At 36.4% G+C, this 15,313-nt stretch overlaps 1 protein-coding gene across 4 annotated transcripts in view; it reads right to left on the bottom strand.

Annotated features, from left to right (window-relative positions):
- Positions 1-396: 396 nt before the first annotated feature.
- The window catches only part of tmem260 (transmembrane protein 260), a 41,225-nt gene continuing 26,308 nt past the window's right edge, over positions 397-15,313 (bottom strand). For 3 of the 4 annotated variants that reach the window (XM_048191682.1, XM_048191684.1, XM_048191685.1), the window contains 9 exons: positions 14,707-14,793; positions 12,276-12,384; positions 12,024-12,196; positions 8,146-8,317; positions 7,911-8,050; positions 6,907-7,083; positions 2,883-2,936; positions 2,676-2,760; positions 397-1,219 (listed from right to left, as the gene is read on the bottom strand). In XM_048191682.1, the coding sequence (XP_048047639.1) occupies positions 965-1,219; positions 2,676-2,760; positions 2,883-2,936; positions 6,907-7,083; positions 7,911-8,050; positions 8,146-8,317; positions 12,024-12,196; positions 12,276-12,384; positions 14,707-14,793 (1,252 nt within the window). In that variant the 3' untranslated portion in view covers positions 397-964. The remainder of the gene's footprint in view (positions 1,220-2,675; positions 2,761-2,882; positions 2,937-6,906; positions 7,084-7,910; positions 8,051-8,145; positions 8,318-12,023; positions 12,197-12,275; positions 12,385-14,706; positions 14,794-15,313) is intronic. The other variant, XM_048191683.1, reaches the window with a different exon arrangement.

The following is a 15,313-nucleotide window of genomic DNA, read 5'->3' as shown; positions in this document are numbered from 1 at the left end:
GAATGTAGAGTTTAATGATCGTTTAGAATCAAACAATAGTTGGCGGACTCCCTAGGGGACATGTCCCCTTTGTTGACGACCTCTGCATTAAATTGAATTTAGAGCTGTTTTGGAAGATGATGGGGTAGACAGAGCAGAAAAAAGAGACAGGGAAAAGGATGCTCCATTTTCAAATCTGTCCCAGATTAATAGGTCATTCTTAATCTCTTATGGTTGTGCCCAAAATTACCCACCACCCCCCTCAATCTCAATCTCAGACCTTTGTGATCCTAAAGTGAGAGAGAGACATGCATGACAGCAGGGGGCAAAGAATAATTATATAAAAAAGAGAAGAGAGAGAAAGATTGAGAGAGGTGGGATGAGTGGTTCAGGACCTTTGATCATCAACTCAATGGATTTTAACATATTGAAAGTGTGAAATTTTATTACAAAAGAAACACAAACATAGCAATTTAGTTCAGAACACAGAGTCCCTTACCTTCACTGTGAAAATTCTTCTTATGTAGGACACAAATTGGCTAAGGTTAAAAATGACAATCAAATAACAGCAGCATACGCTATGAAAAACAATTAGTCTTGGGTGTTTGAGTTTAGCGTGTTGAGGAAATATAATTAATCTCTGTATTTTGTGCAACTGACCAATATATCATCTTGTTAATGAAATCATGACCGTAAACTAAATGAATGGTTACAATGATGGATCAGTAGCTCACAATTTAAAAGATCTTAGTATGAAACTCATGTTTTGACATATTGGTCCGTTTTAGCATTTTGAGTTCATTTAACTGAGAGATGAATCACAGTGTTTGTAAAATACACATTAAACATGGTCTTTGTATTGTCTCTTTATATTTGTCTCCCTCCCTCTTACCTTCTTGTGCTATCTACACCTATGTGTCACAGGTGTTTTCAGTGTTTTGAAGACTCTCTGTGTTGTTTCAGACAGTTTCTGTCACTTTCTGTCTCAACCCTTCTGTCTGTCTCTGAGTTTTTCCCGCTCTTTCCTGAGGTGTGTGATGACGGAGCGGATGGCTTTGCTCTGGGGATCGGTGGGTTCTCTCTGAAGGTAACGGCTGAAGTGGTGGATGCTGCGACTCAGGAGGGAATCTAGACCGTAACCTCTGCCCCCTGATTGCAGCAGACGTTCTGCGGCAAGAGCCAGGTTCTTATCCCAATTCGCCGGGTAGTCTACCTGGGCATCCACTATTTGACAGTACAGCTGTTGATAAAAAAGACCACAAATATTTAAATGAATTAATATTTAATAAGATAATGTTGTCTATAATTTATATTAACTGTTGACTCAATGTTGTATTTTAAAACCCTAAAACATATTTGTATAAGACTTAAAAGATTTTTAAAACACAACATTGAGTCAACAGTTAACAAATTATAGAAAAAATATCACCAACTGTCATGTTTTAAAAACTGCATTTAGTCTACAAATAATCTCACATGACAAATCATGCTGACAAACTACATTTTCATTTTCTGAAGGTAATAGCAGAGCTTGCAAGGTAGCAAAAGAGAAGTGTTAAAGGTTTTAGGTAAGCTTAGGTTTTAGGCTTTGATTCTGTGTATAATGCTGCATTAGTGCTGCTTTGCCGTTGAAATGATGCTCAGTGTGAATCGTTTTCTGTCATTAAAAAAAACATGAAAAAAATTAACATGCAAATTGCTGATAGGTGAATTTTGGATAGTCAACATTCTATCAAAATATGCCAAAAGGAGACTTTCAATCTTCAAACTTACATTTCTTAATAAAATGTTCATTTAAAAAAAATGCATACCTAACAATATACTTATCAACTAAAAAAAAATTATCTTTAAACTAAATTTAATTACAAAAACCTGTTAAAGTCATGAAAAAATGGAAGTAGCGACAGATATCTCTTTCATATTGTGATGTACATCCAAGTAAAACTATTCTGACTTTTTATCTCACGATTCTGACTTTTTTTTTCTCACAATTGTGAGTTTACATCTCGTAATTCAGAATTTTTTCTCAGATTTGTGTGATATAAACTCAGAATTGCATGATATATTTTCCCTTATAATTAGATTTGATAACTTGCAATTGCAGCTTTATATCTCACAATTCTAAAAAAAGAAGTCAGAATTACAGGATATAAACTCGCAATTGCAAGAAAAGTCAGAATTTCAAGATAAGTCGCAATTACCTTTTTTATTTTGAGTGGCAGAAACAAGCTTCCATATAAAAAATATTATCAAAAAAGAAAAAATGTAATGCTTGGTTCTGTGTATCGGTTGTTGATTGGATTTTGAGATATGGGGGAGTTGCACTCGAAAAAAAGGATGAGGAACTCAAGCTTGCAGGGGAAGGGTTTAAATTAATTATATAATTGGAAAAGTCCTACATACATCACCAGAGAGAAGTCATTTTCACTGGAATGTCCAGTTATGACATTTTGATTAAACATTACAAAAAACAAACAAACAAACAAACAAAAAACATCTGCTTGGATGAATTGTCCACATTAAGACCTATAACATGGATTTAAGGATTTAAGGATAAGGATTTCATTTCATGCTAATTTTTAAGAAAAAAAAGTTGAATACAATGAAATATTTATATAGTGCTGCTTTGCAAGCACTTTAATTCCATTCAAATATTGTACACTATATATAGTGTATTTAGTGCATTTCCTACTCACATAGTAAGATAGCTCATAGAGACGGGCCTGCTGTTCTCTTTCCATGTTCTCAGCCAGGTCAAACAGGAAGAAAGCTGTCTTCATCCTAAAAAGTGAGTAAAAGCACCCAAGTATAAACATGTAGCTATATACAGAGGTTTGGGGAAGATACAACACAAGACTGAACAATAAAGCTGAGAGCGATGAGGGCAGTAACCCATGCATTACCTGGCCTGCCACATCTCCTCATTGGCAATTCTCTCCCAGGAGCCAGGGTGAAAGCTGATAGGGTGGAATAAAACATCAAATCTTTATTACGTCAAAGCTTCCTCTATGTGATACTTTCATAAAAGTTGATGATATGTAAAGAAAGAAATAATTTTATAAGTGTTATTCCTTTTTTATGTATATTCAGATGGCATCAAAGCGGTCTTGTCAAGTACAGACTTGAAATACAAGTTTTAAACCAGCCAGTAATCCAGCGAATCGTACTCTGCATATCTTCAAACCATACAACAGCTGATCTTCAACCTTGCCTGTCTTTGGAAGCTCTCTCTCTGTGGTGAACGACCCATATATTTCTGCATTTCTTCCTTTCCACTACATCGCTCATAAACGTGCGGCCTCTCCTTCAAAGGAATATTTTAGCGTGTGACTTCCCCGCTAATATTTGGCTGGCAGGCAGGGATGGACACGCTTGTAGTGGGTGAGAGGAGAGTAATGTCACACCATTCAACCCCGATTAACTTGCTGAATACCAGCCGGCTGCAGAGAGCCTCAGTGCTGGAGACTAGAACTAATTTCACTTTATACACAGATATTGACACGCCGCAGTTTAGAAAGTCATTAGGGTGGGGTCAGCGGACTAATAACGACTTTGAAGCTGGAAACGAAGGCTGTCTGCACAGCATGGAGTCAGAGCAGTGTTTAAGTACACTTTAATATCGGTGAGGACCGAAAACACTTCAATGGAGTTGCATTAGGTGTAAGAATTGTGCTGGGGCACACCTGGTAATGATGCTAAGACTAGATATAATCCTGAAGGTAAATTGACTAGTATCATTTATTTACATATGCATTTATTCATTGGGCACACGCTTAATTTTATCAAGTGTGTACCCTTGTAATTGAACCCGTAACCCAAGCGTTAATAGCCACAGGACCAGTTCTCTGCAGTACACTGCCCTAAAAAGGCAACAAGCTGAGCTGACATTGGAGTTTAGAAAAACAGATTCAAAGTTTTAGAACTGAATTTAGATCAACTTCAAAATCTGAGCATAGCTGATCCAAACCTGGCTGTTTGACAAAATGTTTAATTGACCATCTTGTCTATGTAGGATACTAAATTATCATATTATCATAATGTTTTTTTTTTTTTTTTTTCTCATATTAAATGATTAAAATTGAAGCATGGACTTTATTCACTAACATTTAAGTACCAAAAGTACCATAGCCATGTTTAATTGACATGCACCATGGAAGTACCAGTATCGTGTGAATGCTATGGCACATGAAAAAAGTAATTATTTAGTATCATGTATATATCACAGTACCATGCAAATTGTCAACCCATGCTGGAAACATATGACTCTACCTACATTTCTGCTAAACCCGGAATATGATGCTCCAGGTACATTTCACAATTTTTTTATAGGTGACACATCCACAAGAGGCGCTATAAGCACTATAATTTTTCTCTCCATTGCAGATGAGGGTTTATTGACCACCCTGCCTGCAGGGCTTGACATTAACATCGCCAACCCGCCAAATGTGGGTGGATTTCAGCAGAGGCGTGTAACGCAGTCACCCCAACTAGCCAATTTAGCGTGTTTTTACATATAATATAGGCTATTCATTTTTCAGTTATAGTCTTTTAAAAGAGCATCTGAAATAATAAACTAAGTGCAATGTAGTGTTGTCAAAATATCGACTTTCGATACATATCGATACTGAAATATCGGAAACGCTTCCAATACTCCACAGAACGGATACACGATACCAGCTTCGCATTCTCGCTCTCTCATCTCTCCGACAGCGAGTTGACACACAAACCCGCCTCCACTCACTCACTCATTTCATTTGCTCCGGATGAATATTGTTGGTGTTACAGGACTTGAATTTCAGCGTGGGATTGCACTTATTGCGCATAATTTTTACTGTGTGCACACGTAAATCCAGCTCTCAGTACTAAATCAAGTTGTTTTTTGCTGCTAATTGCACTTAAACAGTCAAATACACACAAAATAATGTCAAAATGCCAGTCTTGGTGAGTATTCACGTAAACACAATCAGTTATGTTTTAAGTAAACGTAAATGGTTGAGAAAGAAAAGGCAGGTGTAACAGTATAATGGATCCGTGCGTCAGGTCTTAAAGTGACAGCAGCCTAATATACCTGCTGCCAAATGAGATAATATTAAAAATGTCTATATGGCTGTTTTTCCCCATGGTATCAATGTCAAAATTGTGGCTAGTGAAAATGCTGAGTGGCTAGTAACTTTGGGAAACCACTAGCCACAGTGGCCGGTGAGCAAAAAAGTTAAAGGTGCCGTAGAACGTCTTTTTAAAAGATGCAATATAAGTCTAAGGTGTCCCCTGAATGTGTCTGTGAAGTTTCAGCTCAAAATACCCCATAGATTTTTTTTTATTCATTTTTTTAATTGCCTATTTTGAGGTATCATTAAACATGAGCCGATTCAGGCTGTGCGGCCCCTTTAAATCTCGTGCTCCCCTCCCCCGGAGCTCGTGCTTGCCTTAAACAGCATAAACAAAGTTCACACAGCTAATATAACCCTCAAAATGGATCTTTACAAAGTGTTCGTCATGTAGCATGTCTAATCGCGTAAGTATGGTATTTATTTGGATGTTTACATTTGATTCTGAATGAGTTTGATAGTATGCTCCATGGCTAAAGCTAACATTACACACTGTTGGAGAGATTTATAAAAAATGAAGTTGTGTTTATGAATTATACAGACTGCAAGTGTTTAAAAAATGAAAATAACAACAGTTTTGTCTCCGTGAATATAGTAATAAACAATGGTAACTTTAACCACATTTAACAGTACATTAGCAACATGCTAATGAAACATTTAGAAAGGCAATTTACAAATATCACTAAAAATATCATGATATCATGGATCATGTCAGTTATTATTGCTGCCATCTTTCGCTATCTGCCATTTTTCGCTATTGTCCTTGCTTGCTTACCTAGACTGATGATTCAGCTGTGCACATTCAGACGTCCTGCCCTTGTGTAATGCCTTGATCATGAGCTGGCATATGCAAATATTGGGGGCGTACATATTAATGATCCCGACTGTTACGTAACAGACGGTGTTAGGTTGAGATCCGCCTGTTCTTCGAAGGTCTTTTAAACAAATGAGATTTATATAAGAAGGAGGAAACAACTGTGTTTGAGACTCACTGTATGTCATTTCCATGTACTGAACTCTTGTTATTTAACTATGCCAATATAAATTCACTTTTTAATTCTAGGGCACCTTTAATGTCAAGCCCTGCACCCTAGTGTCATGAAAAAAAAAGGGTCTGTGTGTACTTTTTTGCAAAATGACATTGCAAGGCTTGTAGCATGTTTCGCAACACTTTCAATGTTAAATGCCCAGTGACTGGCACTGAACTCTCTGACTATGGCAAAGTTTTATTACGTTGGTTGTTGTACGTATCATGGCAGTTTGGAAATTAAATGCCTGGTGAGTGGCGCTAAAAGTTAATGCTCTATCATGTTTGAAATCAACAAACCCTACCCTGATAGTGTTAACAAAAACAAAGTGATATAAAAATGCTTTTGCTGAATGAACTATGGCGTTTTAACTTGCTTCTGTGATGCTTTGTGCTCTTTTGTGGAGTGAGTGTTTCACAAGTGTAAGTGCTCTGCATTGAAAGTGCATTGCTGTACCATGTGAGCACCTGAGCAAGTTTACAACATTAGAAAAGCCATATATATGGAGCTGTTTATGTGATGCAAATGTCAAAATGTATGTTTACAAATCATGCACTATGGTAAAAGTGTTTTGACATAGTATTGTACAAGGAACTGTACAAATATAAGTCTTTATTTATCAATAATCTGAAATCTCCTTTTGAAAAGAAATTAAATTGTTGTCATTTAACTGCATCTAGTGTTCATTTCAGGTGAAAACATTATAGTCTATATATTAACAGAACAAATATTGGCCTACAAGGTCATAAAGTCATTCCCTAAGTAAACTGCAAACAAAAGTGATGTGCTACCTGTCATGTGGCTGGCTCCAGTTGTAAAGGTCAAGTGTTTTTTGGGCCCATTTTTCAGGGTCAAAAGGGGTCTTGACAGGTACCAACTGCTCACAGACGCCCCAGGGCCAACGAGAGAAACTCCTCTCCCAGCTGGGGTCACCCTCAGTTAGACCAATACATACAAACACAGGCCTGCTGTAGACAAACCAGAGCAAAAACTGACCATTAGTCATAGTGACATGGCATCACTCAAAGTATAGAGTTTTAAATGAGTGGGTAAAACTTTGTAATGATGTTCATTACTAAACTATAATAACAACACACATTATTACATTATGCTTTACTGATGTACAGTTAATGTACATTCAAATGTGCAAATTAAGTTGCAATATATATTCATTATTAAAAGCACATAAACCAAAAATCTCTTTATGTGGTATATAATGTAACGTTGTTATGTTATAATGTTACCAATAAAATAAAATTAAAATAGATGAAAAAGATACTATAGGAACAGGTACTATTACATGAGTATTTGAACATAAAACTGAGTAAAAGCTTCTAAACCTGTTGTTAGAGCCTTTAAAGATCTTGAATTATGGGATACACCTGGCAGGAACATAAAAACTGGCTCCCTTAACAAAACAAGCAGGTTGCTGCTTGTTTTTTTCTCAAGTATTTATTCCTTATTCTCTCTGTACTGCTTCCCAGGGAAATGACTAGTGTTTATTGCCCCCCACTCAGAGTCCGGGGGCTTTACCAAGGAAATACTGCCGTCTGGTGGAGGGAGGCAGAACAGATTGCGCATTTTCTTTGCTCTCCCAGTCTGGTGTTAAGGGCTAATAGAAGATGTGTAATTGGTTTACTAAACTCTAGTGCATTCAGCAAATAGTTCTATGAATATACACAAATTAAAAATATACACAAATTATTATTTAAATGAGAAAAACAGTGCTTTCTCTGTAGTAGCATATACACAGATGGCATGAATGTGAACATAGGCCCATGTGTGTTTATCTTACTGCATATTGTGCTTGAGAAACTGCTCAATGCTGAAAGTTTTCTTTTCTGCGGTGTTGACTGGATCCCACCAGCGGCCAGGAAACGTGACTCCAGGTAAATGCTTCTGGAGTTTTGCCACATACCAGCTATACGTCATCATCTGCATAATATAATGGCAGTTTTTACAACTTTATAATTAAAAAGGCATATTTATGGCTGAAATAAATTAGACATGTGTCATGCTGGATTACGGACCTCCTGGTCAACAAGGCTGAGATCTGGTCGGAGACCCTGGCAGTAGTGGACGTAGCGCAGCGTGTTGCCCGGGAGATCACCACGAGTCAGAACCAACGAGCCCTCCGGCAATGACAACACAACCTCACGAGCAAACCTGTCCATGACGTCATTACTGCTCTGATCACACTCTCTGTACACACACACACACACACACACTTTGAAAATACCTTGTTTAAAATGTAGTATGAAAAAAGTATGTTCAGTGTTGCTTGAGTTGCAATGAGGGGTTAAGTTCAGTGTTTTGTATATTTATCTTAATAAATATACAAAAGTATATTTAAGTATATTAAAACTTTTTAATGCCAAGGACCCCAAATCAGAATTATTATCATTAACTAAAAACTAAAAAAAGCTATGAAGCTTAAATAAAATGAAATTAATATTTGACAGAAAAACTTTACAAATATTTAAAACTAAAATAAATAAAAAATAAAAATTGAACCTAACTAAAACCGAAATAAAATAAATTAAACCTAATTAGAGATATTAAAAAAAAAAATACAAATGACAAAACAATAAAATTACTAAATATTAAACTAAAATGAAAATATAAAATTAAACAAAATATTTTTTTTTAAAAATGATTTAAATATTAGTAAAAACTATAATAGTATATAAATAATACTGCCCTAAATATAATGATAATTTCTATACAATATAAACCTATATATTTTTATGTATAAAACTGTGATTAAAAACATATTTATACTGTGTGAGAAAAATATTAATGTATTAATTGTAATATTATATAAATATAAATTGCTTTATATATCACATAAGAATGCAATATTGCAAAGACAACCCAATTACATATTGCTTCATAAATTAAACATTTGCCTTTAATTGTTATTGTACTGAAGCAAATTGTTAAAATATTATTATAAACATATTTTATTGATATCTTAGGTGAATATGTTAACTTTGACAGCCCTAAAATTACCACCTAGCACCCCCCTTTTATTTATTTATTATATATTTATACATTGTTGCACATAAATAAATTAGATTTAATACAGATCTTTTAAAAAATAATTTAGGGGAAAACATGTCTGGACTTTTCATTTGTTTATTCTTCATAAAAATATGTGTATATGGTCAACAAAAGGGTTTACATAGGTAATTATTACTTTTTTTGTGTGTGATTGTGGAGTCGTGTCATAGGGCACATGGGTCACCACCAGATTTTGGTAATTATTGCATCTCCAAAATCCCAATTTTGGCCAATAATGCCTGTTTGTAAAAGTCTTTAGTAAAAAAAGTTTGTTTGCGAGCTGAAAGTGATCTAAAAAGTGATAGAAAAGTTTGTCAGGAGTGTGTAAAAGTACATGCACATTCATTCACAAATACTTCAACCACATCAGCAGTGATGTTTACTTTGAAGAGTTTGCACAAAAATGTAAGGATCCATGACATTATCTTTCTTACAGCTGTTCTGAAGTCAGTTCCTGTGTTTCTCTCTGAGTAGCGAGCAGTGATGAGGTGGAACATCTCTCGGCTGTAATCAGCCTCGGACAGGTGTGATGAGCGCTGACAAGAGCGTCAGTCTCGCCATTGATCAAAGCGGCACAGTTTGTGGCAGCGATGTACCAAACCTCACCGCTCTAATCTACATGACTGCCGTGGCTAGGATGTCTAATCAAGCACAGAACTCGGCTGCTTTAATCTGCATGACTAGCGTGGCCAGGACGGCTAATCAAGCATAGAGTCAAAGCTGCAGAAGAGTGCAAGAGAGCTTTTGCTTTGATGTGTGCTGAAGCATGGAGGAAATGAGGAATTCAGGGAGTGACTGCCATGGTCTGGATGATCGACCACAAATATACAAAAAACTCAAAGGTTCAATGGCTCTGTGATGTTGCTAAATAATGCAGTAATGCACACTGATAGGCCCACTGCAAAATAATTAGTAGTTAGACAGGAAATAATACCTGATATCTACATTTGTTTGAATATTCTAGATCTCTGATTACAAAAATGGATATTTATGCATTTTTATTTTCTGCGCTGATTAATGAGGGGATATTGGTTAAATTCAATAGATAGAATGGACATAAATATTATAAGTAAGGGATGATCAGTCAGGTGGTCAGTGATACATGAAATAGCACAGATACTGTATGTAGGAAACCTATGGTTGTCAATGATACAATTATATCAACTATTTGACCTGATATTTTAGTCTATGATATGATATTCGATATTCTGACCTGGGTGATTTTTTTTTTTTTTTTTCAAAGGTACCATCATTTGGACCAAAGAGCAAACTACCTTACAAACTATTTAATGCAAAAACAAAAGTACAGTAAAAAGTCCAGACATGTTTCATCCTAAATTTTTAATCGTATATAGGCCTATATACAGTATATATTTATTTATATGTAACAATGTATAAATACATACACTGCCATCTCTTAAGTTCACAAAGGCTGCGTTTATTTGACCAAAAATACAGTAAAAAATACTGTTTTGTAATTTAATTTATTTTAAAATGTAATTTATTTCTATGAAGCCAAAGTTGAATTTTCAGCATCATTAATTCAGTCTTCAGTGTCACATGATCCTTCAGAAATCATTCTAATATGCTGATTTGCTCCTCAAGAAATATTTCTTATTATTATTAATGTTAAAAACAGTTGTGCTGCTTAATATATTTGTGGAAACCATTTTACTTTTTTTTTTTTTCAGGATTCTTTGATGAATTGAAGGTTCAAAAGAATAGTATTTACTTCAAATAGACATCTTTCATTACATAAATGCCATATTTACCTACAGACATAAACAAAACACTTAACATAAACAAACAGACATAAACAAAACATCTAAAAAGTCTCCTGGGGACTTTCTGCAAACACATTTGAGTTAGGACAAAAACTAATCATCAGAAACCTCCTCATCTTAACACTGAAATCTCTTATTGTTGTAGTGTTCAAAAAATCAGTATAAAAGAAAATGTCTACAGACATGTGTGAAGCTTCCTTAAAGGTGCAGTATGTAATATTTACAGCTAGTGGTCGAACTGGGTACTGCAGTTCAAATTTAAAATATTGGAGAGAGTTGTTTGTCCCGCTTCCTCCTCCTCAGACTCAACGCTTACACGGGATGCCAGATTGAGGACACGCAACAAAAACAAGTGCAATTGACAATGGAAAGCAACGAGCCTTACACTGTATATTAGGGCTGCACGATATATCGCATGAGAAGCCGGTTCCCTAATTACCGCTAAATCGCCATCACCTGCTTTCAAATGGTGCGCCATTTAATAGACAGAACTGTAGATCACTGAAAAGCCACGCAATATCGCGTTCATATCGCAGATGAATCGCCTTCGATAATGAACGTGATATTGCGTGGCTTTTCAGTGATCTACGGCTCTGTCTATTAAATGCCGCTCCATTTGAAAGCAGGTGATGGCGATTTGGCGGTAATCAGGGAACCGGCTTTACTGACGAAATGCGCGTGACAATCTCATGCGATATATCGTGCAGCCCTACTGTATATTTATCCACATTTTAATATGCGTTTTATTATATGGATGCCGAGGCTTTTTAGGTCAGGCAGAATCTGCAATCTCTAAGCCAGTTCATTTGCTGACTTCCATGCCTGCAATATGCTGTTTTTTGCCAACATGCAACCCGGGATGTCGAAATACTATTGGGTAAATTTGCAGTGGGCGGGATCACACAGACCAAAACAAAAACAGACATTCCAACACAGAACGCACATTTAAAGTATAATAACTACCTGAAGCATTGTTTTTTTGGATAAACAAGTTTTGAAAAGTGAATGATGTCTGAATAGTTTTATAGCGTCCATTGGCACCCTGTGTATGAATGGTTTACCTGTGGTTTAAGCTGATCATGTGTGAGATGAGGCCTGCAGTGAGTATCCAGGCTCCCGTGTTCCACACCGTCCCCCGGCTCAGACGCCCGTTCAGCCAACACACGGCCCAGCTCAGACCCAGACCAGCCAGAACACACACCCCAGCATCAGCCTGCAGCCAGAAGCGCTCCACCTACATACACACATGCAGTACATACACTGAAGCGCATTTCTTACATTATAGAAGAAATAACTCTAAACCTTAAACTCACCACTCCCAGAAGAAGAGGCTTCTCAATGTTCAGGTTTGCTCTCCAGGCAAAGAACACAGAGTAGATGCTCACCATGGTGACAATCAACCAGACAAAAACAAAGCGAATTCTGGGGGCCACATACAGTATGTGTCATTAATTTAAAAATTATTATGATGATATTGACTTTGAATACATTGAAACTACATTTTAAAGGTGTCATCGAACGTTTTTTTACAAGATGTAATATAAGTCTAAAGTGTCCCCTGAATGTGTCTGTGAAGTTGCAGCTCAAAATACCCCATAGATTTTTTTAAATAATTTTTTTTAACTGCCTATTTTGAGGCGTAATTAGAAATGTGCCGATTCATGCTGCGGCCCCTTTAAATTGCGCGCTCTCCACCCTCTCCCGAGCTCTCGACTCTATCACTGCATAAACAAAGTTCACACAGCTAATATCACCCTCAAAATGGAATTTGAGGCTGTGCTCCGTGGCTAACGGCTAATGCTACACTGTTGGAGAGATTTATAAAGAATGAAGTTGTGTTTATGAATTATACAGACTGCAAGTGTTTAAAAAATGAAAATAACGACGGCTCTTGTCTCCGTGAATACAGTAAGAAACGATGGTAACTTTAACCACATTTAACAGTACATTAGCAACATGCTAACGAAACATTTAGAAAGACAATTTACAAATATCACTAAAAATATCATGATATCATGGATCATGTCAGTTATTATTGCTCCATCTGCCATTTTTCGCTATTGTCCTTGCTTGCTTACCTAGTCTGTTGATTCAGCTGTGCACAGATCCAGACATTAATACTGGCTGCCCTTGTGTAATGCCTTGAACATGGGCTGGCATATGCAAATATTGGGGGCGTACATATTAATGATCCCGACTGTTACGTAACAGTCGGTGTTATGTTGAGATTCGCCTGTTCTTCTGAGGTCTTTTAAACAAATGAGATTTATATAAGAAGGAGGAAACAATGGAGTTTGAGACTCACTGTATGTCATTTCCATGTACTGAACTCTTGTTATTTAACTATGCCGAGGTAAATTTAATTTTCAATTCAATGGCACCTTTAAACAAAATATGATAGCAAATCTATTGGTATGCATATTTGTCAGTTGCCTGCGAGTTCTGTTTAAGTAATATCACATGAGCACACATGAGCACAATATCAGAATGGATGTGACATTTATATTGCTTTTATACAGTTCTATAAACAAGAACTTAATATCTAGTAATGAACATTTCAAACACAACATGGTTAGCAATTTGCTATTTTGCAATGACAACAATGCAAGAACGCAAGAACTAAATCCAGTCAAAATAGTTTTCCACTAAATTAGTTCATGGTAGAATAATAATTTAATAATTTGTTTATATATAACAATATAATAGCACACAATAACAGCATTATTTACCTTCATACACACACTAAAACTTTCAAAGCCACTTCTCCAATCCGATTACTGGACCAGAATTAGCCATTGTACAAAATATAAAATATCAAAATTTTAGGGTCAGTAAGATTTTTTTTTTTAAGGAATTAATACTTAAATTCAGCAAGGATGCATTAAATTGATCAAAAGTGACAGTAAAGACATTTATAATGGTACAAAAGAAAAAGAAAAACTATCACGGTTTCCACCAAAATATTAAGAAGCACAACTGTTTTCAACATTGATAATAATAAATGTTTGGAGGATCTGTGACACTGAAGACTGGAGTAATGATGCTGAAAGTTCAGCTTTGGCATCACAGGAATAAATTACATTTTAAAATATATTAAAAAATGTCGCTGATTGCGCTTCAGGCGACCAAAATTCGAGTCCCGGCTCGGTGACCTTTTCCGATCCCGTCCCCCTCTTTCTCCCACTTTTCTTTCCGACGATTATCTATATCGATTATCTGTACTGTCCTATCAATAAAGGCATCATACTGGCATCAAAAATGCCAAAAATAAATCTTTAAAAAAATTAATTAAAATATAATACAATTATATTTAATTGTAATATTTCACATTATTGCTGTTTTTACTGTATTATTGATCACAATGCAGCTTTGGTGAACTTGTGAACTTTGGTGAACACAATGCAGCTTTTGGTGAACTTGTTTCTAAAACATTTAAAACTTGTAACAACCCCAAACTTCTTTTTCAATGTCTGTGCCCCTAGCAGCACCAAATGGAATTGCAAAAAAGATCATTTCAAACAGGTTTAAGACAAATGAGTAGTTCTGCCAGTGGTTAAGCCAAAAGCTGACATGTTGGACTGCTGAAAAAAAAACAGAGTGATGTTTTGAAGGCTGCACACAGCCACAGTGTTTACATTCACAATGGTCTGGAAAAAAACTAAACTTCAGATTGTGTGGTTTTTCTTCACTTCAGTGGCATTAAACATTAAACTGATGGTCAGATCTCATTCAGTGATGTCTTACCTGCTCCGTACAGACAGCAAAATGCCTAGAACTGCCAGCACAAGTACTGGGGAAGATAGATCATTCACACAGTGATTCCACTGAGCCCTGAGACACAGGAGACACACTTGTCAATACATCCTCTATGTGTGCGTGTGTATGTTCATGTCTTTGTGATGGACAGAGACTCAAACTCAAAGTGCTGTGAGTGTGTCTGAGTATCTTTTTCAACATTAAGTGCAGTTTTGTGACAGCCTTCCCTTCTATCTGTATCCCAAACCCAGTCAATGGCCAATTTCCCTGCTGAAAGAGATAGTGCCCTGCCTTTGCCTTAATACCCATCTCTCTCTGACAGCTTATTTAAGCGTCGTGTGAAAGCGTGTGTGAGAGAGAGAGTGTTTGAGCTCTTTATGGCAGGTTTATGCAGTGACATGCTTGTTGTGTTCCCCTCTCTCACTCTCACCTGTCCATCATGCTATGTGGCAGCTGTGGGGGGTGATGGGAAATGGCTGATTGGTACTAGCGGGACATAAGCTAAGCTCTCTCTCTGGGGACACCCAAACGTTTGATGAGGGTGGGCTGAGGAGACGACCCGAGTCTCGCATGATGTCTTACACTAGTGTCAACA

Source organism: Megalobrama amblycephala, linkage group LG5, assembly GCF_018812025.1.
Source record: "Megalobrama amblycephala isolate DHTTF-2021 linkage group LG5, ASM1881202v1, whole genome shotgun sequence".
Lineage (NCBI taxonomy): Eukaryota > Metazoa > Chordata > Actinopteri > Cypriniformes > Xenocyprididae > Megalobrama > Megalobrama amblycephala.
The sequence above is the reverse complement of the archived record's forward strand: the minus strand, read 5'-3'. Positions and strand labels throughout refer to the sequence as shown.